The sequence below is a fragment of the Gopherus evgoodei genome, chromosome 2 (assembly GCF_007399415.2).
Source record: "Gopherus evgoodei ecotype Sinaloan lineage chromosome 2, rGopEvg1_v1.p, whole genome shotgun sequence".
Lineage (NCBI taxonomy): Eukaryota > Metazoa > Chordata > Testudines > Testudinidae > Gopherus > Gopherus evgoodei.
The window spans coordinates 72,064,781-72,090,434 of NC_044323.1; the positions used below are offsets into that span (position 1 = coordinate 72,064,781).

Here is a 25,654-nt window from a genome sequence, read left to right on the forward strand (position 1 = left end):
GGCCTCATCTTCTCTGACTAAACTAACCTCGTTATCTCTAGACTGATTCTTGCCTGCATATTTATACCTGCCTCTGGAAATTTCCACCACATGCGTCTGAAGTGAGTACTCACCCACGAAAGCTTATGCTCCAATACTTCTGTTAGGGTATGGCTACATTTGGAATTTAGCGCTTTGAAGTGTGAGTGTAGTCAGAGCAGCAGCGCTGGGAGAGAGCTCTCCCAGCGCTGCATGTAAACCACATCCCTTACGGGTGTAGCGTGCAGCGCTGGGAGCCACGCTCCCAGCGCTGCTGCCCTGATTACACTGACGCTTTACAGCGCTGTATCTTGCAGTGCTCAGGGGGGTGTTTTTTCACACCCCAGTTGCAGCGCTGTAAAGTGTGAGTGTAGCCAAGCCCTTAGTTTATAAGGTGCCACAGGACTCTTTGTCGCTTTTTACAGATCCAGACTAACATGGCTAACCCTCTGATACTAAAATATCTTAGTTATGTGTTTTTAAAACCTGTATATCTCAAACTAACCTGATCAGTCATGATCATAATCTTTCCGTATCTCAAGGATTTTAGAGATTCTGGATCTTCATAGCTTTTCTTGTACTGCAGACCAACTATTTTGATAATGTTGTTGATTTCTGCATTTTCCATAATCTGTGTAAAAAGCAGAGATTCAGCATGGGGTAAAAAAGCATAATGAGTTGATACCTTGATATTTGTTTAATATTACGTCAGCTATAACAAAAGTTCCCCATATTTAAGAGTCTCTTAGTTCAGGTGCTGTTCTTCCTTACCCATTGTTGCCAACTCTTATTATTTTATCACAAGTTTTGCAATATTTTATATATTCTGGAAGCACTGTCTCCAAAAGTCATTTTATTAGGTGGGAATCTCAGATTTCAATGAAAAAGTAAGTTTCTAGCCCTCACATCTGCTGAACCTTCTGAAAATGCGAACTCCAAAGGCTCAAACATTAAAGACACACCAACAATCATTATTTTTGAAATTTCACAATTTTTAAGCCATTATATATACTGAAGCTGACAAGAATTTTTAACCTTGGGAGTTGGCAGTACTGCTTACCTGCTTGTGAGAAGCTTCCCGAACATTGAGAATTTTACCCCTGAGTGGGAATACCCCATATCTGTCTCGTCCAATGACCCCTAAGCCAGATACAGCTAAAGATTTGGCAGAGTCTCCTTCTGTTAAAATCAACGTGCAGTCCAAAGAATGTTTGCCACCTGGGGAGGGGTGGGAAAAAGGCAGGAAACAAAGCAAACCAGAAAATATGTTTGTGCTAAATTACCGGTTTTCTCCCTAAACCAAAATGATAGATAATTCTTCAATACGGGGTGAATTTCACTCATGATGTGAGACCGTCCATACCACTTAAGCTCCACAGTAGGAGCAAAGAAATCTCCCCACCCACTCCTCCTTTGAGGAGGTTCTCATCCCAGCAATGGGCTGGTGTGGAGGGGAAGATGGACGCAGAGGAAGAGGGTGGAGGTGTCTCACACAAATCCAGGGACCCAAAACTCCTGCATGAGGAAAATAGAGGAGCAGTGGCTGTTATGTCTTTGATAGAATAGCCACTTCTGGGTGGCTGTCTTGCAATCCTACACTGTCTACAGATGACATACATTTATATATGCATATATACACTAAAGATGGGTTATTCATCCCCCCCACCCATATATTTGGATAATTTTTATACAAGTAACTTCCTCTTCCACTGGCCCTTATTACGTCTGGCTCTCTCATACACACAGAATCCACAAGTCTGGACTGGGTAACCACATGCAAAAGTGCAAACACATGGAAGCTGCTCAGTGGATCAGAGTACTGGTTACCCTTCTATCTAATCTGGTCCCAAGCCATAATCCAAGTGTTCTGTCTCCATCTGACAGAAGCAGAACAACAAGACAAGAATACTTGTTTGCCTAGGGAAAAGCCTCAGATTTGAGACTTCTCCACAAGCAGTTCTCATTCATCCTAAAATATTAACATATTAAAACAAGGTGATTCTCTCTTGTTCCTCCTTCATTGCTAGGGCTGCAAATAGTTTATATATTTCATCGGAATCCTTCCTGGAAGGAAGGAAGGACAGATGTTAGTTCCACTCTTCTGGAGCCTAATCCATTCATCAGATGCCAACAACCCTCTCAGAGGCTGGAGAAAATGACTAATCCTCAAAAAAAGGCATACACCTCTACCTCGATATAACGCTGTCCTCGGGAGCCAAAAAATCTTATCGTGTTATAGGTGAAACAGCGTTACATCAAACTTGCTTTGATCCACCAGAGCGCATAGCCCTGCCCACCTGGAGCACTGCTTTACCGTGTTATATCCAAATTTGTGTTATATGGGGTTGTGTTATATCGGGGTAGAGGTGTATATAACTTCCTAAGAAAAGGGAGAGGCCTTGTGCTTTTCAGATACCTCGCAGTAATATGAATCTCTCCCTGACTTAGCAGGTTGCCTTTTTGAATCTGATGATTTTAACAGTTGTATTCCAAAAATGAACAGGGCTCTGAAAATTTAAGAGATGGACTTTAAGAGTATGCCTACATTGCAATTAGAAACCCACAGCTGCCCTGTGACAGCTGACTTGGGCTCATGGAGCTCAGGCTAAGGGGCTGTTTAATTGTGATGTAGATATTCAGGCTTGGGCTGCAATTTTTGGAAGCTAAAGTGTATCAAAATGGTTCGTTTCTGGTGCAAAGAGATCAGTTATCAAATAATACTAAATACCCAAAGGCCAGACTGTTTCTCTGTCCCTAAAATCTCATCCCTACCTAAAAAACACTAATCCCAAGTGATGGAACAATTTATCCCGAGGTTTCTGTGGCTAAAAATCTGACAAATGTTCAGAAAAGAGATTACAAAGCCTCCTCAGCTGTCTTATATGGTGCTACCTAATCACAATGAATTATTATTTCTATATATTCAGTGAATATTGACATATATTTAAAAAAATAACAGAATATTGGACACATTACTTATTGTGATGTACCTCTCTAAATAAAAAACAAATCCTAAATCAAAACTATTAACTCCTTACCGTAAATCATCTGGTAGTCTTAGCATCAGACTGAGAGCTGCAATTGTAATTACAACACTAAGGAGTTCACCTTTCCTTCACTGATCATTAAAAATTTGCATAGAGAAGTATGCAGTTCATACTTTTTTTGACAGACCACTAACATAATGATAAACTCTCTTTACAAACTTGTGTAAAACAGATTTAGAGCATCTAACAGTGATTTAACAATTGTTGATAAAATTAAAGCTATAAACATAATAAACTTCTTGGCATGAAGTAATCATATTAAAGCTCTTACCAGCATCATTAGCATCATCTAGTTTTGGAATGCCCTTGATTTTACTGTGCTTCACTGATGAACATTTTTTGTTCAGCTGAGTCTGTGCCTTGAATTTGACCCAGTTCAGAATACTCTCTACGATACCACAATTAGAGGCCTATAAATGATAGATTAAAGGTGTGCATGAGCACAGAAGTAGAGCTTCACACACTAACTTAAAATAATGCAGTAAAATGTAAGAATCCAATCTAAGATCCATCAGTGGTTTTCAAATTCCCCCTAAACAATTTTTAAAAAGCATGATTAAAAAAAATATTCAAGGAACTAACATCACATGTACATTAGCATCCAAACAACCCCCAACCTACCCTTTCTTTTCTTTTCTATCCCTCACATGTTTGTTGTTATCCTTCTTCCTCATTTCTGCTTTCCTTCCCCACTTCTTTTTCCGTATTTTTTCTCTGAGTTGTCTATTAAATTGTAACCTTTCAAAGTACGGAACCTGTCTTATACTAAGTTTATGAAATGCCTAAGCACATTTTAGGTACCATGATCCTGATTCTATTTACACCAAGGCCAGTTTACACCTCTCTGGCAGCATAAAAGGAGTGAGCTACACTTACACTCATTTTAAAGACCTGTTTATATGTTCAGAATGATATAAACTGGCCTGAGTATAAATGAGAATTGGGCCCTGTATCTGCAAACCACCAGAACTCTACCCAGGAATTCGATGCCAAGGCAAGACAATTTTATGCAGCACAAGTAACATATTTCTATAGCAAATATTTCCACATAGTAACTAGTCGTAGAGAATTTCACACCAAAAAAACCACCACTGGAGGCAAATACCACGTGCTTTGGCTTTTCATTATTCTCTAGTCATAAAAATTCACTGTTTAGAGATTTCACTGCACATTTAATACCCTTAATTATAAAACGCACACTTCTAGCAAAGAGTACACACATTGCAAAAAAAATATTGCCAGAAATGGAAAATATATAATAAAGTGCAATTCTGGAGGTTGCATCCAGTCTCACAAAATTATGATTTGTTGTTTTTCCCTTAAAAGGTTAGAAGAAATGCGGCTGATTCCATGTGATGAAACAAGGTTTTATTTTAACTTTTTATTAAGGCAAAGTTATAATAAAATCTTAACATACTACATCGTATATTACCTATTCAGCATCAGGTTAATGTTCAAAGAACCTGGCTAACGACTCTGGCATGCTGGGTGAGAAGCCTTCCTCCTCTGAATTTGCTAAAAAAGGTAGCCAAATTTCTCAATACTTTCCTCTTTTTGGAGCTTCTCTTATGTACACACTTGGCTGTGGTATAGTTTAATACAGACTGTCCTTGTAATGGAAAAGTTTTCACATGAAGTCTGGAACTAGTATTTTAAGACCAGGAGGTTGCATTTTATTTATTTATTCAGTGTAAATCTGTTTGATGTTAGGAGTGCAAGCTGTAAATCTCCTATTCACATGCTGCTACATAGGTTACTGGCACTAAAGAGGACTCAGTTTAATGAATTCTGGCTGAAATTTAATTCTACTTTTTCTTATTTAATAGAACCTTATAAAAAGGCACTGGTGAGGGGGAACCTGCATTTACACCAGTGCATTTGTTTAAACTGTCCGAATTAAAACAAACTCGTATTTTCAAGTTATATTATTGGAGAAGAGTAAATATTTTTGAATGGCATATTAATAGTTGTATGTTACTTGATTCACAGAAAAAAAGACAAGTTCTTCTATACACCCTTTCCTAAATAGCATTTGAAAAATTTCAAAGGACAAAGTAGGGAAGAAAATAATCCTCAACTCAAAAGGTACTGTACTACCAAAATTTGTGAATGCCTGTCTTTGTATTAGAAATTTACCAGCATAAATAATATGTAATCTGCCATAGGTCGGTGAGCCATGGAAATGAAATCCACATGCAAATCGGGCAAGGGCACAGTGCAGCCTATTGCCCCCACTCAGACTAGAAGGGCAGCAGAAATCCCTCCATGCCATTTGCTGTTTGTTGAAATCTCTGGATTCATAAAAATGCAGATTCTATAACCCAATTCATATTGTACTTCATTTGGGAACACATGAAAACCTGATCCAGGATGCAATTCCTGTGTTCCTATCATAAAAGCATATCATACTTACTGCTTTGAAAAATTTCTCTGATAGCTGGCATTTGGACCCAAAACTTTTAGGCTGAAGGGTCATGTTTTCCTTTGTCTGAGAATCAAAAGTTGGATTTTCAATCAGGCAATTCACAAAAACCCATATATGATTCTTCACCTGTTGAAAAAACACAGAAATCAATTCACTTATCAAAACTGTTGCTTCCATTCTTTTTCAGTATTTGTTTTTAGTATATATGAAACTACTTGCCTGAAACGGTTTCACTGAAACTCCAGCTTTGTTCTTCTTCTTCACAACCTCAATCAATTTACCAACAATCTGATCCACTACATAATCAACATGCCTACCACCCTTAATGAAAAAAAAAGAAAAGAAAACCACTGAAATTCCAAACATCTTGCAATTGTGTTACCAAGAATTACTGTATTCATATTGAGGTTGAATCACCTATATACAGTACACCATCACTTATTCAAGAATATTTATATTATAATGTAATGCTAGAAAAATTAGTTTAAAGCTTTTAATATACTATATAGTAATCATCATCTGTGTGAATGCACAGATGCAGTGTAAGGCAAAAGGAGCTTTATATTTTGCACCCTCTGTGCAATGGCAGTCCACAAATATAACCCATGGCTTCACAATATAGTAGCATGCAAGCCATCCTTGTTTGCCAGACAGCTCAGAGACCCTGAAGCTCAGTAATGGTATATGCAACTCCACATGACTCACAGCAGGGACCTTTGCCTAACAGGCAAAACTGGTTTTAGAGTATGATAACACAAGCATCTGAGTGTGGGTTCTTTCTCATCAAGTCAAATTCTCCTCATTGCAGGGATTTAGGCCCAGAGCCACAAAGGCAGTTAAGCTCCTAACTTCTACTGAAACTCTGTAGGATCCAGGCCTGATTGTATGAAATCTGGCCTGCACATGCATCCTCAGATTTACACCATCCATCACTATTCCTTCCTTCACCTATGCAATTCATCTCTGTTTTTCTTAGCAGAACTTCTAAAACACTCCTGAAAAACACTGACAGCTATTTTTGTGCTGCTAATTTGAAGCAAAACCTTTTCCTTGCCACTCTGTGCCTCATATTAGTACTTAGGAAGAGAACCAGACTAGTAATGACCCATTAGAGGATCCAAGAAACATCCCAACACCACATAGCAGGACTTGGGGCAGGTCAGCAACCTTCTTACCACTGCTCAGCTGCTACACACACACACCCCTTGTTCTATGCTTGCTGTTATGGCATCATAGACACAGGGGGGCATATATCTGACCATATCACAAAAGCCAGCTGATTACCCACTCTTGGGACCATGGAGCGGTTATTTTTGGGTGCATTAGCATGCAGCCATTTTTCTAGCACTTAATAGCAGTCTGTTGGAATCCTGTCCAGCTATTGCCTGGATGCAGGAGAAAAGGAAAGTGGTTCTCTGTACCCTGTACCTCATCCAACTGCATTTATGCAAGACCAAACAGGATTTTTTCTTTATTCCACCACAAAAGCTGAGAGTGCAGAATCCACAATGCCTGTCAGCTCCCTCCTGTCCACAAACGGTAGCTCACAAAGCTTGTAATTCCTTGTAGAGAATTCTTCAATTGGCTATGCTGTCTTCAGATGGGCCAGAATTATTATTTTACATTAATGAACTAAGACAATGTATTTAACTTCCACCTAAGATTTCTAGCTTCCAACCTTGGTACAATGGAAACTGAATATAGGACACCCTCTAAATCTCTAAACTTTTGAGAAATTCAAACAGGAGGAATACTCAGCTATCATTTGTAAAAGCCAATTACTACAGGTTTTGCAATCAGACTCTACTACATCAGAACTGATTTTTTTTTTTAACCTGTAAATGGTATTTCTTCAGTGAATAAGGTCAGTCTCTAAGTAGATGGGTTTTCACTTTGGTCACATTAGAACAGGCACAGAAATGTCATAAGCAAATAAAAAAAAAGCTGAGCACCCAGGAAGTTATCTTGAGGCTCCTATTAGCTTCCTCAGCTGCAACTCTCATAGCAATTACACTAAAAAAAATTTAAAAAAAAATAAGGTGTAGGATCAGACATACCCATTTGGAATTAAACTGGTTAGGGATATAAAGGCAATTCACACAAGCTTTATGCAGGAAAAAAAAAATCAAATTACACCCTAACAATGACTATCTTTAAAAAGAGGCACATAAAAGAAATATGATAAATATAAAATATATCCTAAAATAGATAACTATAATTAAAATAAAACCACCACAAAGAGAGAGGCAGTAAAAATGTCCTTATCCATCAGGTAAGAAAAACTCTCCATTACCTTAGTGAATGAATTTAGTCTGTTGTTAGATGGGATCTATATGTTCTCTTAACACAGTAGGACAGAATTATTTTTAAGAGCAGAAAACAGAACAATTTTACCAAACCCTGCATGTGCAGCAGCATATGTATTTATTTTATTTCAAATATCATCTAATTAAAGCATGCCTGGAGGACCACACAGGAGCTCTGCACATCTGTTCTAGGAAAAAATATCCTCTCAGCCCAGGAGGAGCACTGTTTTTTGTGAAATGGGCCATACTCCCAACAGCAAGCCCTAACCATTGTAAGCATCACTGACACAGAGAACCAGAGGTACTGCTGACGGCATGCAGTACATGCAGGCAGGCATCCTGCAGGTCTGCAATGGTAAGTAATTCCCTGAGACAATAACTAGTAAGACTGATCAAACTGATAGTGATGAATTGTTTAAACAGTTCAAGTCCAAAGTAGGACAATCTCCGCATAGAGTGAATGGGAATCTTTATCTAGGAGGAATGATATCACTCCTCTTATGTGCTGGGCTATTTTTTCATGCCCTGGATATCTTTTCTGGGAGTTGTGAGGAGAGACTGGAGGATGGGGAAGCTTATAGAAGGATGTAGTAACCATCTGCAAAAACAGATATTCTCTATAATAATGAGTCTGTACTTTGCAGCCTTGCAGGATGATCCTCTCATCTTGTAAGTATGGTAAATCTCATATTTCTATTGCTCATAAAAAGGGGATGAAAACCTGAAGTTAGGTTTGGGGAAGGAGTAAAACCAGCAGGTTGAGGTTTTCATCCCTCCATCCATTAAATGGAGGTCATGAAAGATTTTATTCTCTAGGGCTTAAGAGCTTGATTTAAGAGTTTCCCAAACAGATGTCTGCTGCCATAGGGAAGTTGTATTTTGCTGAAAATTCTCCTCCAGATCAGTATCTCTGTCTAAGTGCACTGTAGGGTAGAATTAGCATAGCCTCTAATCTAGCTGAACCTGACAGATTCATGCAGTGCTGGTCCCAGAATATTAGATAGACAAGGTGGATGAGGTAATATCTTTTACTGGACCAATTTCTGTTGGGGTGAGAGACAAATTTTTGAGCCATACCAAGCTCTCTGAAGAAGAACTGTGTGTGTCCCGGAAGGTTGTCTCTCTCACCAACAGAAGCTGGTCCAATAAAAGATTTTACCTCACCCACCTTGTCTTTCTGACAGATTCATGGTAGCCATTGTCCCAATATTCTGACATCTTATCTAACAATCTGAAAATCCTTCTGGTAGGGTGGGAGAGGAGAATCTTATATAGTACTGGAAAGCTGGTGAAGAGAAGCCTTCAGCCCAAGAGTAGAATTTATGGAAGCACTTCAGAAGGCCATTTGTTTGACTAGGATCTCAATGGATGATGCCAATATTTATCAAGAGAGAGCATATCTTCATCTTTTCAATAACCAAACTGTAGAACTATACTCTTGTTGATTTGTTTAGAGTTTGCTGCAGGTTCCCTTGTCTTAGAGTTATTATTGTTCAGGTTAGACAAACTGCTGGAAAATTCTGGAAGGACAGCTGTAAAGTTGTTCACAAACTAAGAAATATAAAAGCAAGAAGGATTAAAATAAGAATAAACCAAAAGAGTGGCTCAGTTTGGCTGCTCTGTGTCTTCGCTTTTGTTGGATTTGTATTGTGCATATCCTTTTCCTTTTTTTTATTTTACATCCCAAGTTGTAGGTGTCAAGCCTATTGAATCTCAGGCCATAATGTTCTTTGGATGTTGGCACCGTATCTTAACTGGTTCCAGGATTTAATTTTGCCTGCTCACCAGACACTGTCTTCACTAGTTCCTATCACTAAGAGAGAGGGGAAACTTCATTCAGCTATGAGCCTATGTTTCCAAACCACACTTTCCAATTTGTCCTCAGGTGGACCAGAGACCGCCTCACTGAGAAGAAATCTATGACTTCATCCTGAAGCTGACAGTCAACCAAAACTGTAGAGAAGGACCTACGTTTTTCCTTTTCCCTTTTTATATCTTTTTTTGTCTATATTTGTTTGTCTGAATTTATTGGGGAAAATGACTAAACAAAATTCTTACTTTCATAAGTAACATTCCATCATTTGAAGAAAACAAGTTAAAACAATGCTGGTTTTGTAACTTGCAATTTTTTTGGACACTTGGGGTAACAAAATAGAAGTGTTAACAACCAAGACCATTAGAAAGAATCCTAACACACCATGCTAGCTGTGAGGTATAAAAATAATATTTAAATAATCCTTATCACTATGACAGGTGAAATTAGAATCAAGTACAACCCACATATCAATATTTGTTTCTGTAGAGTTAGGAAAAGGGAACAGCATCAAAATCTGGCTCGTTCTCAAACTTTTAACAGCTCTTCCTCATCTGAGGGAAGGATTAGCTTCAGCAAGTAAATAATATTTCAGAATAAGAGAGAAATCTTGAAGTGCAAAACATCAAAGCTAATCACCAAATTTATCCTGAAGGTTTCACAAAAGTCAGGTTCAGGTATGTTTATTTGTCAAACCGATTGGAGAGAAATGAAGAGTAACTGAAAGGACAGAAAGCAAACTCCTCTACATCAACGGTTTGCAGTTTGTTTAAAGATTCGGTAACAGACTGGAGAGAAGGAGGAGGACAATTTAGCCTTGACTGGTGAATCTGACGAAGCTTAAAATTGGCCTTCTCTTTATTTTTTTAGGCTTGCAATTATCCAGCTAAACTCTGGCAGGTAGAAACACATTGGTCAAAGAACACATAAGTCTGGGAGAAAAGGGGAGAGTACAGTCAGACCTCAACATCTGAATCTGTTTTAACATCTCTGGAGCATGCCTATGGCTCTTCAGCTGCTGAGTTGCTCCTCTCCAGTTGCCATTGTGGATAAGAGATGCATTACCTCAAACACCATCAACCACCACAATGATTATAAATTTTGTACAAGAAGCAGAGAGACTACATCACACAATAGCACCCCTCGAGGCATTTACTGATTTTCTTATTCGCATTCCCCAACTTTTCAATCATTTAAGTGGGTCACAGGCCTAACTAAAATCAGAGTAAGCAAGGCAAAAATGAACGTTCAGAAATGAAGAATGAGAGCAAAACATTCATGCTGTTTCCTTTCTAAAAAACAGAGTATAACTAAGAAAGCTGACAGGAGTCCTGAGACAATCTCTACTGGTGCTCCAAAACTGTAGGCCTGGTCGAGGCTGTGTTAAACAAAACCCCATCTAGATAGAGAATAACCTTGTCTACTTGGAAAAATTCTTTACCAAAAGCACTGAAACAGATAAAACCTATAGCAATGTCTTTAAAATCAAGGGGGTAAGATGGGAATGAAAGCTGAATCTAAAATGTGAATACAAGAACTTTTAAAAATAAATAGTTTGGTTTAGAACTACTTGATCATAATTCACATAGGAAAAAATGTGTTTGAATATAGTGATTGTGAAATTTGCCATGCTGACAATACTGTAGATTGCAATCCTCATTTATTACAAAAAAGGTGCAAAGGAAGCAGCAATGTAAGCTTCCCTTCTCTAACTGACTAATGTGCCTCTAACTCAGTGCCCACTAACGGTCAGAGTGAATCATCCCTATTGTAGATATGTACAACAGATATTCAGTGTTTTGTAACATACTAAAATCAAGGTCCCTACCTCAAAGAGTTTACAATCTAACAGACATTAAAATAAATAAAACAGTTAAGCTGTATAGAGACATCATTAATGAGAAGACCAATGAAAGCACACTTTCCTGCTTCAAAGAACACAGGGAATTTGACTACAACATTTTAAACACAGGAAGTCAGTGATGTGACTGGAGAAGAGGTAATGTGGTTGGAGTGACAAGAAATAGTAGCTGTGTTTTGAAAGTACTGTAGGGGAAAGAGATTAAAAGAAAGAAGGCCAAAGAAGAAAAGGGTACAGTAATAATGGCAAGAAATGATTAAGGAGTGACCAAAGGTTTTATTAGAAGGGATGGACATTGATAATATCAGAGAAAGAAATGGTTGGATTTAGTGTGAGACAAGATATGGTGGAAGATAGGAGGTCAGTATCCATTCCCATTCAGTCCTTGATCTCTGCTAAAACTGCAGGTAACGGTTTCAATTAGTTCCAATACTCAGTCTGGACTTTTTGTTATGAACACCTGAACTGGACTGAGGCCACCAAACTCTCTCAACAGAGATCATGAAACAGCCATAAGACGATAATGACTTTTGGTCCTTACCAAACTGGGCTGGCAACCTAGATGTCAAGGAATCTATATACATTACCAATCTTCTGGGGCATCTAGTTCCCCTTCTATTTTATATTATAATTTAGTATCTCAGGAGAAATAGGAACACAGAAATTTGAAATGTATATTCTATTTAACAAGATTCTGTAAAAGAGAAGAGTAATGGGGAAGTTTACTCTAAAGGAGTATGCCTACACTTGCTGGGGGTATGATTCCCAACTTGAGAAGACATACTCACACTACCTGTCAGAGCTGGCATACTAACAACAGAATTAGCTGCATCAGTCTGAGCAGTGGGAGGGGCTAGCCATCCCAAGTATATACATAGGGTCTTTGAACAGCATGCACACTGAGTGTTTAACCTCTCCCACTGCTTGTGCTGCCTCAGTTACATTCTATTTTTTGCATGCTAGCTCAGTGAAAACTAGTGCAAGTATGTCTCCTCATGCTAGGAATCACACTCCCAACTTAAAGCTCCAATCCTGCCATCTGGCCAAGTCAGGCAGATCCCTGCATCCATGTAGAGCCTCTCAACTTAAATAGTAACATGAACAAACACACTTTTTGTGGTATGTAGTAATAGTGATTTTGTTTTTAAATCTATCCATTACTTGTCTCTTTATAAAGCACTAGACTCCAGTTTTATTCACAGTAAGAAAATACTACCTCTCTATCAATGCAGGATAGTTCAATTTACTGAAATTTAAATTTGTGCCCTGACATTTTAAGGAAAGAAAATCATAATAAATTTTTCAGTCTGTAAAAAGAACTAGTTATGACAAATGTCTACTGACCACTAAATTGAAAATATCCATAAAACACTGGCAGAACAATTGTTTAAAAAGACTATTTTCAACTAGTTTTATTATAATTTTACTCACTACATCGCTATAGTTCAGACGCTGCCAATATTTTATTATAAATCCTATTTCAAATGTTTATAGCTGGGTTATAAAAATCTGTTTTTACCACTTTTAATATTTTGTAAAAATTGTAGTTGTTGATATATCAAAAAATTATAACTGCTTACCTGTAATTCTTGGTCTCAGAAGATAATAGTTATAACAGTTCCCCACTCTTGGGTCCATTCCTAGTGTGCATAATTGAGTGAGGGATGTTGAGAGCTCAAAGTTAGGTGCCTTTAAACCATCTCACCAGTAGTGGCATACTTACCCAATAACTTACAGCCTGTAACTGCCCCAACTGTCAGTACACTTTAATGCAAGTTCGCAAGACTGAAAAGCTAGCTCTATCTTGCAACTCTGAGGGGATATGGAGGGTAACTATTATAACTACCACCTTCTGAAAAAGATAATTACAGGCACATAATTTTCTTTTCCCAAAAGGTAAGTGTTATAATTGAACCCCACTCTTGGAGACTCAAGGCTGCAGGGATGCACGTAATAAAACGGTAACTGATCGGTTCCTACACTGAGGCCTGGTCTACTCTTAAAAGTTAGGTCAACATAGTTATGGCCCTGAGTACCATAGTTATGTTGATCTAACCCCTGGCATAGACATGGCTATGTTGACGGAAGATCCTTCCGTCAACTTTGCTACTACCACTCAGAGAGGTGGATTACCTAGAGCAGTGGAAAACCCCTTTCATTGCTGTAGGAAGTAGCTACACTAGAGCTCTACAGCAGCATAGCTGTAGTGCTGTAGCTACAACACCACAGAATATGTAGACATGGACTAAAGGTACCATCAGCAGCCACAGTACCCGGTATTTTGTGGCAAATTAGACCTAAATTCTAAGGAAAGGCCAATAGTTTGTGTGGCAAACTGAAATTTCTATAACTTTTATATAAATGAATTGAAAAGTGGAGGTTTTCTATGAATTAGATATGTAAATACAATTGTTACAATATCCATTGTGGTGTTTATTTTTCTATTAGTATTAAATTCAATTTATTTTAAACTGTCACCAATTTCTAATTTTCAATATGCAAGGTCTGGGCCACTCGCTGGATAACAACTGAGGCTTTGATTATCTAAGAAGCTGTGGAAGGTGGAATTCACCTCCTCCTCTCTTGTGGATGGGGTTAACATGTAATTTTAAATTCTGGGAGGGGCCTGAATTTCTCACTACCAACGCCAGCAAATCTTAACACCACACAGAGGGCCCCTGGACCCTCCCTTAAATTCATGGCATCCTTTTTAGAATGTTTCTGCTAAAATGATCAGTACTGAAACATTTAACAATGCTGATCATCATTTGACTTCAGACCTAACAACTGAGCTGATTAACACAGTTCATATCTCTATTACAGCTATTATTGAAGCTGTTTGAGAAATCAGGAAGACAACATTTAATAAGTTTACAAGTTTTTCATATTTGGAAGATTAGCTACATAACCATAAGAGCTAGAAACATTCTTTTTAATGAAATCTTAGATTCCCAAGTAGAATTCTGTAGCAGGTGGTAGATTCTGCAGAACTGTGAATGCACAGGGACCTGACCATTATAGACAAGACAACAAATTTACAAAAAACAGGGAGTGGTGCCTCAACATGCTACCTGAAGAAAACTTATTTTGTAAGGTTTTGACAGGTTTTTTTTTTAAAAAAAGAAGGCAGGGAAAAGAATTACCACTGGCTGAAATGTATCCAGAAACAGAAAATGAAAGGATTTTGGCAAACAGAGCGATATACAACCAAAAAACAGCTGAAATGAGCTCCTCACCTGTTAGCAGATTAAAGGGAACAGGCAGTTGACGCAGTTAGTTACTAGCCATTATGTCTCATCAGTGGGTAGTTGCACATCAATTGCTGGTGAGGTGGATTACCGGCTCCGAACACTCCACATCCAGTCACATACATAAGGCATGGATCCAAGAGTGGGAGAAACTAGAAATTACAACACTTACCTTTGAAGAATACACAAGTACTTTTTTCTATGAATTTTCATAAAGAATTTCTGATAGTACACATGTGTAAGTGCATGATAGATGAAAACTGGACCAAAGGAGTCATTCTCAAGTCTCTTTCAGTAAAGCGTTATATTTACTTAAGATTCAACAACTGCTCTTTTTGTCCCCCCAGATAAATAATATATGTAATAACTTTCTATCAGAGACATTTATTTATACTCTGTGTGTGAAATCAGCTGTAGATATGATTTCCCCTTGATTCTTGACTTTTTTTCCACAAACTTAATATTAAAAGATAACCTGTGACAGACATTTTAAAATTGGATTTGCACACTTTTTTTTTTTTGCCTCTTTATGTTGTATAAAAAAGGCCTGAATTAATACAGGCATTCTGCTTGATTTTTTTCATTATTATTTCAGAAATACCAAGAATATCAAGTCTGTTTCCACTCCTTCCCCTCCCTCCATTTTGACAAGTGTCAGGAATTAATATTAAATAGTTTTTTTTTAAAAATAACCCTGTCTGTACTATGGATTTTTAGCAAAATATTCCCACCATTCTGTCACTTGTTCAACTGCACTGAAGACATCACTGGTATGAACTGTGTAGTAAAAATGACAAAAGCCACCAGAGACATGTCTACACTTATGCTCCCACCAGTACTATCACTGATTTCACTGGAGCCTTGACTTCTATAGGGGTCTCACTATGTGCTACCACTGGTGCTGCTGAACCAGTGGCAGCAGGGCACTGGTAGAACTAGTATTATTATTTTTTGTACAATTACCTAGCATACACCTGACTAAAGAGTTTTAAACTGTCTGATTAAAAATTCATTTCCTTCTCAATATTTCATCTTTCAGGGATACTCATAGTTAAGCTTCTCTAAAAATGGTTTAAACAGTCACCAGAGAATTTTCCCTTCCTTATGTGATCCTTGAACTGAAGAAGAACTGCTTTAGCAGCTCTTATATCACTCACCCCCTGCAACTTGTGCAGTGGATATCGCCAGGATATTCTTGTAACTTTGTGATCCCTGGAAGACATATGTAGCTGGTACAAGTTAAGGTTGCTCTAATTTGTGCCAGACAACTGGCCTGGTGCAGGGTGACCCCAGGACTAGGGGAAGTACAAAGGGGACCTAAAGTGAATTTTACACTGTTGTGGGGTGAGCAGACTGCTTCTTGCCATGGCTGTTGATTTGGCTCTTATCAATTTGTGACTTCTTTAGTCAACATTGAGCCTTCCAGTGCAGAGAACACTCGGATATCTCATGTAAAAACACAAGCGGGGGGCGGAAATAACCCCAGCATTTTAGGCCTGCTTTATATGTCATAAAAAAAGTAACAAGAAAGTAAGAAAAAGATACAGAAAGAGAAGGGGGGAAATCCTCAGGCCCATTTTTTTCACCACTTTGCAGGTTACTTTTTGTACATAATATAATTTCCAAACATGTATCAGTAATATTTTATTGCAGTATGTTTTTTAAAAGGGAAGTATAAAAACATTGCGAGTGCTAAACAATAGTTGCAGTTCATTTCACATCCTTACCCAATATCATCAGGTGTATTCATAAGTTATTTGCATCACTGCAAATGACAACTAGTATTTTAAAATAAATCAAAAAAATGTATTTAGAAATACAATTCTGCCATGAAGAGATTTTGATTGCACTCGATTGCCTTGGCAGGCTATTGAATTTCATGTTATAGGATTAATTCACCCATTTTAATTTTGTGTATAAAAAAGATTTATTTATAAAACAGCTAAGTAGGCATAACTTTAGTGTTCATTTTTTTATCCTTTACATTTCACTCATTTAAAATATACATAAAACTACTCACCTTTGTGGTAGCTATGCTATTTACAAAGCTGATTTGCTGAAACCCTTTTTCACTTAAAGTGAGACACACATCCCATCGTTCATTCGCAAGTTCATGAATAACTTTGAGTGCAACTCCAGTTTCATCCAACTTGTCCTTTACGTAAAGATCTACGTAACTCCGGAATCCATTTACCTACGGGTTCAAAAAAACATAAGCAATTACTGTCCTCTTACTTACCTATGCAATTTATAAAGTATTTTAAATAGAATTCTTACAGGTAGTTTCTTCCCATTAAACATAATTTTGACTCCTTTGCATGACCCAGCCAAATCATAAGCTCTTCTTGTCATGAGGGCCATAATATCCTTGTCAAGCTTTTCCATCTTAAATTTAGAAAGATCTGGTTGGAATGTGATGCATGTGAAGTCATCTCCTTCAAAATGCTTAATCTTGGGATCAGAAGTCTTCATCATATTGTTCAGCCAAGTCTTTGGAAGCAAATTTTAGATGTTAATTACAATTGTCTCCTTTTTTTTTGGTAAACTAACCAACAAAACTAAACAGCATAACTAATACCCCCATTTTTTCCAGTTTCCAGTTATTCTAAGTTTGCACTAAACTGCAGCATGAAAAATTTGCATATTTCACCTTACAGACTGCTAACACAGTAAACACAGAATCAACTGCTTTCCCATGTTCTGCATGAGTATTAATACGGTGATAGGCTCAAGGGCTTTGTGGAAGTGAAACTATGCAGAGATATCATGACATCTGAGTGTACAAGAACAAACCAAGCAGCAGGCTGATTGTCCACGTTCTTTGCTGGGAGCAGGAGGGGACTGAACATGAGACAAAACAGCTCACTTGTGCAAACTTTTTTCTTACATAATTTTTCTTGAAAATGCCCAATGCTAAACTCTGCAAATTTTAAAAGCACACTCGATAGAAATCTACATTCATGCCACCATTAATATGATTTTTAGCAGTTCTGCAGAAAATATAAAAAAATAAAAAGCCTGGTAAACAACAGCTTTTTACAAATCGTTTGCCCCTCATTACAGTGCTACATTGAATAGTTGGAAACTGAAGATTTATCCACCAAAGAGACAGAGTAAAAGTAACAGCTGTGAAAGGATTCCAAACAGAATACCCCTAACCAAAGTGCCTCAAACCTATATCAAAGTGACCACCTCTAAGAGTGAGAAGGTAGATCAATTTACATGCCCATTCAATCCTCGGTCTGTGTGCTCAGAATGTCAACAACAGACAAGACGGGTTGGTGTATTTTACAAAGTGGTTGCTGGTCCATTAGGGTTAAGGATATTAATAAGAAACATACACAGAAAAAAACTGTTTAGTATATGATTGCACAAGGTTTTGTTTTATTTAGATTTTTAAAAACAAGGAGCAGGACAATCTTTAAGAAAGTACTACGATTCTCAGACTACTGCATTTCCTATCCATTTTTAGCATATTAGTAAGATTATAAAGAACAAATATAAATTTGTTACTCGAGAAAAATTCTTCAAATCTAACGAGTATCAACAGTAATTCTACTCAATTAACCTTGGTGCCTACATAATTGTTACTGCTGGATTTTCAATAATTTATTTTATGGATCTCAGAAAATGTGTTAAAAATTAAGTTTCTAATTAGAAAAATGTAGAAGAGAAAGATCAAAAACATTTGCATACCTGTTTGAAACTGTGTTTGTATTCTTTGCAAGCAGTTTCAACTGTAAATTTTGTACTGAATATATTACAAAGTTTTGCACCATAACCATTACGACCACCTGGAACAACAATTAAATGTGGTAAGTTTTTAAAAGCAGAAATTACCTGTATCATATTACAAATTACTTCAATGAAATAAAATGTTCCCATATCAGGGACTTCTACCAGGTGCAAGGGACCATGCTAACAGACATCAGTAAAGGACTGAGACCTAATTTAGTAACTTTTTGCCCTGGAAGTTCACAAGGAAGTGCACACACTGCATTTTACAATCTGACTGGTTATCAACCTGGGACTAAATGTTACCCACCCATGGGGAGCAGTTTTGCAGAAGAGGTAAAGAGGTGCTTTACCAGTCCTGGAATTCCCATGGATGCACTAACTCTATGGGCAACTCCTGGCAAAATCCCATGAATCTTGATATTTCTTTGAGAAAAGGAAACATCTCCACACACATTAGACCCCCTCTGCCGGCAACACTCTCAGAAACCCGGCTGCCAGTGACTACTGATAAGTCTGCACCCCAAATCCCCTATTTCAAGGGGAACAGAAGGTACAGAGTATGGTTAGTTAATCTAGTATTATCTACAGCTCATATTTCCACTTAAAAATGCACTAGGGATTGGGTTGAAAGTTCAGTAAATTTAATAGAATCAGATCCTATGTACATGGCAGCATATGCCACAGCATGACTGCTTCTCAACTTTGCTCCTTCCTGTCCTTGAATATACACCTTAACACAGAGAACCATTTATGCATATTGTTTGCATAAACTTCCCTGGTTTCCCAGGGATGAGGTAAAAAATTAGCAGTATAGCTACTGCTTCCCTCTTCCACCCAAATGTGGACACATTTTGCTCTTTTGCTCCTCTTCCTTGCATGGAATGGAGGGGAACACAGGAACTCTGATAATAAATGTAACTATTTAAGCTATAATTATACATCACAGCTCAATTTAATATTCAAGAATGTGAGGGAATAGTATCCCTGACTTAAATCAAGCATGGAGTAAAAAAGCCATATCCAAGGTCCCAAAAAACTTTAGCGCTGCACCTGAATCAAGACCAGCAATGTACATATTATTCCATTCTTGGGTGTCACTTGAGAAGAAACTTGCAACCATACAGAATTATCATAGTTTAGTTGCACAAATAGATGCACTAGAAAGAAAAAGAACTTACTTTCATTTGTCACCTAAATCAGAATTATTACGTGTTTAAGTACTGAATCGGGGCCTAACAGTCTGCATCATCTAGTCTACTAAACTTTTCCTACTATTTTGCCAGTTTAACATTTTAATATTTGTGTATGCATATAAACTACTATTTCAGATTAATTTTATATGATGTATTGAATGTAAATTTGTAATTAATTAAAATATATTATAATATATTTTGAATCCTGAGATTATACAAAAGACACCATATAAATATTTAAATAATCTAAGAATTGTCAGGACAATGCTATGGGGACAGCCACATATAAATGGGTGTTGTTAGTTTCCTGCAAGAATACAGTTCTCTCTAAACCAGGGATCGGCAACCTTCAGCACGGGCCCGTCAGGATAAGCATCTCTCAACCCGCTCCACTTCCCGCAGCCCCCATTGCCTTGAGATGGCAAACTGCAACCGGTGGGAGCCACGATCGGCTGAACCTGCAGACACGGCAGGTAAACAAACCGGCTCAGCCCGCCAGGGTGCTTATCCTGGCGGGCCACGTGCCAAAGGTTGCCGAACCCTGCTCAAAACAATATTTGTGTAAAAAAACAAAAAAAAAGTTTGTTTTCAGATAATTTTATAGAAATACAGTTAAACTGGCAAATAATGACTAGGAAGTACACAAAGAGCCATCTCTCACCATGACTCAAGAAAAGAAAACTCCGAAAATAATTAACAGTTTAACCAGCCAAAAACAAAGCATATTAATAAGAGTCTTGCCTGTAACTTTTTTCTCATCGTCGTCATAGTTGCTAGATGTTAACAGCTGTCCAAAGATTAAAGCAGGAACATACACTTTTTCTACTTTGTGTTCCACAACTGGAATTCCTTTCCCATTATTCCAGATACTAATAATGTTTGATTCACTGCAAAAAAAACAAATAATGACACCCATTCAAATAAATATATGTAAAAACTGATAAATTAATATAAATCAAGAATATACTACCAATGGGTGTACTCTAGCAATTTAAAACCATTTTTATTGTGTTTATTGGCATCTTTTTGTCATCACTTTATTTATCAAGAAACATCTGTTTAAAATGCTAGTTTATGAAGAACATCTATTATTATTAAATTTGTTTAAAAACTTTCCTTTGTAAAAATAATTCTTGTGACTTTTTAAAAAAAACAACAAAAAACTCTAATGTCTCCCTGGTGTAAAGCAGGTCTTTGAAATCTGTCTACATGACAGTCCTGAGGTCAGGGAGATGGCTTTTGTTAGCCTTGTGAAAATCCACTGAGATCTGACCCAGTTATAACCTGCTGAAAAAAAATCACCATTTCTCATCTACAATTTGCCAACTAGTTCCTTTTTGGCAGCATGCCAAAATCCCTCAACATTCTATATGACTGCACATACACCCATTGCCTTGGTTTCTTACTTCAGCATTTCACGTCGTTCAAACTCTGGATGGGAGATAGCCAAAACTGATAATCATCTTCATTCTTCTCCCATTCCCTGTCCAATGAGAATGTGCAATGCACTGGAAACCAGAGGACAGTGAGTTTCTGACTCACCTGTCCTACTGACTGGTGTTGATAATTCTATGCCCTTCACAATTCTTATTATTAAGTTAATGCCTGTTAAAGCCTATTGAGAGTTCAGATAAAATGGAAACAGAATCTAGATCTCTAATATGGCAACCCCAAATCCCATCCACATAGCTACGATGCCTCTCAAAAAGAATCTGCCATATTCTTATCCTTAGCTATGCTGTTTATAAAATGGTGCTACTCATATATATCTCTACCCCAATATAATGCTGTCCTCAGGAGCCAAAAAATCTTACCTCGTTATAGGTGAAACCGCATTATATTGAACTTGCTTTGATCCATCAGAGTGCGCAGCCCCACTCCCCCAGAGCATTGCTTTACCGCGTCATATCCGAATTCGTGTTATATCGGGTCATGTTATATGGGGCAGAGGTGTATATGCAACCCACTGGTTCAGTGTGTTATGCATCCTCGCCTAGTAAATGGCTCACATAAAATAGCTGTATGCTGTTGCCAGTTAAATAGTTAGTCTGGTAGCTCAAGAGATAGAAGTCTATGCTGCAGAGTTCAAGGTTCAGCATTCAAACCCCATTTGTGATCTAATTGATAGGCTATTAAAACTGTATGCTGTCAAACTTGCCTTAACTTGAATGTTTAGATTATTTCAGGTTTTATCAGCTTTGTATACAAAATTTATTAAAGGGTGGTTTAGATAAGCAAGTTACTTTAAATTTAAAATGGTGATATTCTTCACATTTTCAGAACAATTTCTCCTTCAAATATAGAGCTAGAGTATCTACTTTCAGTACAATATAAGAAAATGGTAAATTTTGCTGAATATAATCTGTTGTAAAAAGTTCAAGTCCAATTTCCCAGACAGAGAAGGGCAGCTAGAAAGTTACCGTACTTACGGATCAATGGAAATTTTAATACAGGTCATATTCTTGTCCCTCTGCTTATTGTCAGCGGCATTTACTATGAAACAAATTCACACTTTTTAGGGGCAGTAATAACAATCAGTTACTTGATGTACAATGCTAATTATATACACATTCCATTACAAGTTACAATGTACAGAAAATGTTTGAGAAACTCCCCTTCTGACATTTTCTTTACTTTCTTACTGAAAGTAAAGGAAAAATAACGAGGTATCGACAACAATCTGAAGGAAATAATTTGATTCCTTCAGTCATACTTTCTGGGATTAATTTTTCTATTTCAAACAACTAGGCTATGTTAGAGGTAACCACAAAAGAATACTTTATAGGCCCATTTTCATAATTGATTTTAACATATTGTTCACCTCCACCCTCATTATTTCCCTTTTGCAATGCTATGGAATCCTACTACAAGTTGTATTATATTTTCACTCATTATCATCTATTTCTCCCTGGCCCAAAATCCCTAAATAATCACTTAGAGAAGAATATTTCTAAAGATAAACACAAATTAAAAATTCATCAGCTCTAACAGATTGCTATCATTATTATTATTATTATTTGTATTACAGTAGCGCCTTATCTGGTATCAAGGCCCCAATGTGATAGGCATTGTACAAACACATTTCAAAAAGATGGTCCCAACTCAAATAGTGTAAGGAGTTAAATTAACAATTAATTAGTATTCTAGGTGACCACAGTACAAAGCAGCCATTCATACCAACATGTTAAATTTGGTTCTAGACTCATTCAATTGTGTTTTGGGTAGATAATTAATTACATCTGTTATATTAAAATTACTGTTTTCCTAGTAGAGAGACATGGTGGGGAAAGTATTATCTTTTATTGGATCAAGTAGTTGAATACAATCGGGGATGGTAGGGAGGAAATTCAGTTTATTATGTTCTGAATTTTCTTAACGGAAGTTAAAATAACAAAAAATATTAACTAAAAAAAGAACACGTAGTTACCGTAAGTGAAACTTGTGCTGAAGTTAAAGGGAAATTCTTTTTAAAGAGCTTGAATGATTGATTCCAAATCGTGTTAACTCAGAATAGCTATAAAAGCCAGGTTATAAAGAAGTTAAAATTTGATCAGGAAACTAATTAAACTACATTTGAATTTGTGTGAACTACACGCAACTGAGCTCAGAAATTCTAAGGTTGTCATCAAACATGAAAATGTATTACAGAATATTTTTAGAATATGCCTCATCAGACAAAATATGGATTAAAATAAACACTCCAAGGACAGAAATATAAACTCTGAGAAAAATAAAACACATTTTAATGGATGGAAAGAAAATACAGTATATCCCAGTGCAATATGAAATCAGACACATTTCAAACACTCTTGTTAAAGACAATTAAGCAGGAAGTTTCATTAAAAAGAATGCACAATTATTATTTATGACACTTTTATATAGGCCAGTGGTTCTCAAACAATTGTCTATGAAGCACAAGATGGCAATCTGCAGAGAGGTGACAAATTTTATGGTGATAACTTCTCCTCTCATGAACCCCTGTTGGGCACCTTCCTTTTAAAAGAGGTAGGCTGGAAATGGCTTCCTTTTAAAGCCTGTAAATTATATCACTGAGTCAGCAACGGGAGCATAGAAAAAGTGATGCAAGGTACTCATTTTCATACCTGTAGCGGGGTGGTCACCCGCTACTGCTTTAAAAGGCTTAAAACAGCCAGGAGAAAAGGCTGTGGCAGGGAAGGAAAAGCGGGGCTGATTGGTGAAAGCAGCCTCAGCTGGGGGCCACGCCCCAATCAGGCCAAGGCTAGCATAATGAGGGCCCAGCTAGCCCTTATAAGAGGGCGGGGCCAGAAGCCAGAGAAGGAGTCTCTCTGTAGTGGTAGAGAGAGAAGGGCCTGGCTGCCTGGAAGCTGAGAAGGTACCAAGACTGGAGCAGGGCCAGGGGAAGGCCAGAGGAGCTGGGGAGCTCCAGCCTACAAACCCCCCAGGCTGCAGGCCTTGTTAAAGGCCAGAAAAAGGTTCTGTGGGGCAGGGCTGGGTCCAAGGAGCTGAGGAGCTCCATCCCAGAAACCCCCCAGGCTACAGGCCTTGTTAAAGGCCAAAGAAGGTACTGGGTTGCAGGGGGCAGCCCAAGGGTAGGCAGAGGCAGCAGGTCCAAACTCCCCCTTGCCGGTGATGAGTGGCATTTACACTGCAGTCTACCCCAGTGAACGGGGGCTAGATTGAGACTGGCAGTAGCCATAGTCTGAGGTGAGGTGGGAATAGAGGGTAGAGGTTCCCTGGGGAGGGGAGATCCAGATCTGTGGGGGTACTGATGGGGCAGCATCCCGGCCTGAAAGGGGCACTGGGGTCCAGGAGGACGACCAGCAGGAGACACCGCACCAGTGAGCCCTGGCCCGTGACAATACCACTCACTGTTTACAAGAAATTTATAAATTTGAAAGTAAAATCTCTCCATTTAGCCAAAAGAAGAGGTTACTCACCTTGCTCAGTAACTGCGGTTCTTTGAGATGTGTGTCCATATGGGTGCTCCACTCTAGATGTCTTTGTGTCCCTGCACCTAAGATCAGAGATTTTTGGTAGCAGTGTCAGTTTGGGCTGCATATGTGCTCTCCTCATCTCATACTGTGTTTGATCGCTAAATAGTGCTGTGCGGCCAAACCACCCTCAGTTCCTTCTCTACCGCAGAGCTCACATACAACAACTCCGAAGCAGAGGGGATGAAGGCAAGTAGTGGAGCACCCATAGAGGGACACATTTCAAAGAACTGCAGTTAAAGCACAAGGCAAGTAACCTCTTCTTTGAGTTAGTGTCCTTATGGGTGCTCCACCCTAAAGTGACTATATAGCAGTACCTCTGCTATAAGGATGGGACTTTGGAGTCGAGTTCATTACTAATGATAATACAGTCAAACCAAATAACACATCTGATGCTGAGTCACAAGTGACTGCATAATGTTTGGCAAATGGGTGAGCAGATGCCCAGGTAACTGGTCTGTAAATTTCTGTAACTGGAATTATGCCAACTCTCCCATTGGCATAATTACTCCACCTCAATGAAAGGCGGAAGCTATGGCGGCAGCAGAGGGACTCCTGCTGACACAGCGCAGCGTGGACACCACTTTAAGCCAATGTAGCTTGCATCACTCAGGGGTGTGTGGCTTCTTCACACCCCTGAGCAACATAACTTTTCAGCAATAGTGTAGACAAACTCTTTGTTTAGATCCTGGGGATTCCTTATATCTGCCTGTGTTGGAGGGGAAGAGTCTCATAGATTTTCTGAATGGCTTGATCCTTTCCAGATAAAAAGCTAATGCTCTCCTGATGTCGAGAGTGTGCAGTGTTGCCTCCCTTTTATCCCAGTGAGGAATAAAAGGGAAAAAATGATGGAAGGTGGAAAAGTTGATTCATGTGGAAGGCTGAAAGTATTTTTGGTAGGAACTTGGGATTCAGCCATAATGTGACCCTGTCCTTGGGGAAAAAAAACTGTAAAGGAGGGGTATGCCATTAGGACCCTTATCTCTCCCACTCGCCAAGCAGAGATGATGGCTACCAGGAATGCAGTTTTCG

The 25,654-nt window shown here is 38.1% G+C and overlaps 1 protein-coding gene across 1 annotated transcript in view; it reads right to left on the reverse strand.

Annotated features, from left to right (window-relative positions):
• The window catches only part of TOP2B (DNA topoisomerase II beta), a 118,339-nt gene that overhangs the window by 45,654 nt on the left and 47,031 nt on the right, over positions 1-25,654 (reverse strand). The window contains 10 exon segments of the mRNA XM_030550975.1: positions 524-649; positions 1,079-1,236; positions 3,337-3,475; positions 5,479-5,616; positions 5,710-5,811; positions 16,739-16,912; positions 16,996-17,208; positions 18,415-18,512; positions 20,391-20,536; positions 22,079-22,142. Of these exon segments, the coding sequence (XP_030406835.1) occupies positions 524-649; positions 1,079-1,236; positions 3,337-3,475; positions 5,479-5,616; positions 5,710-5,811; positions 16,739-16,912; positions 16,996-17,208; positions 18,415-18,512; positions 20,391-20,536; positions 22,079-22,142 (1,358 nt within the window).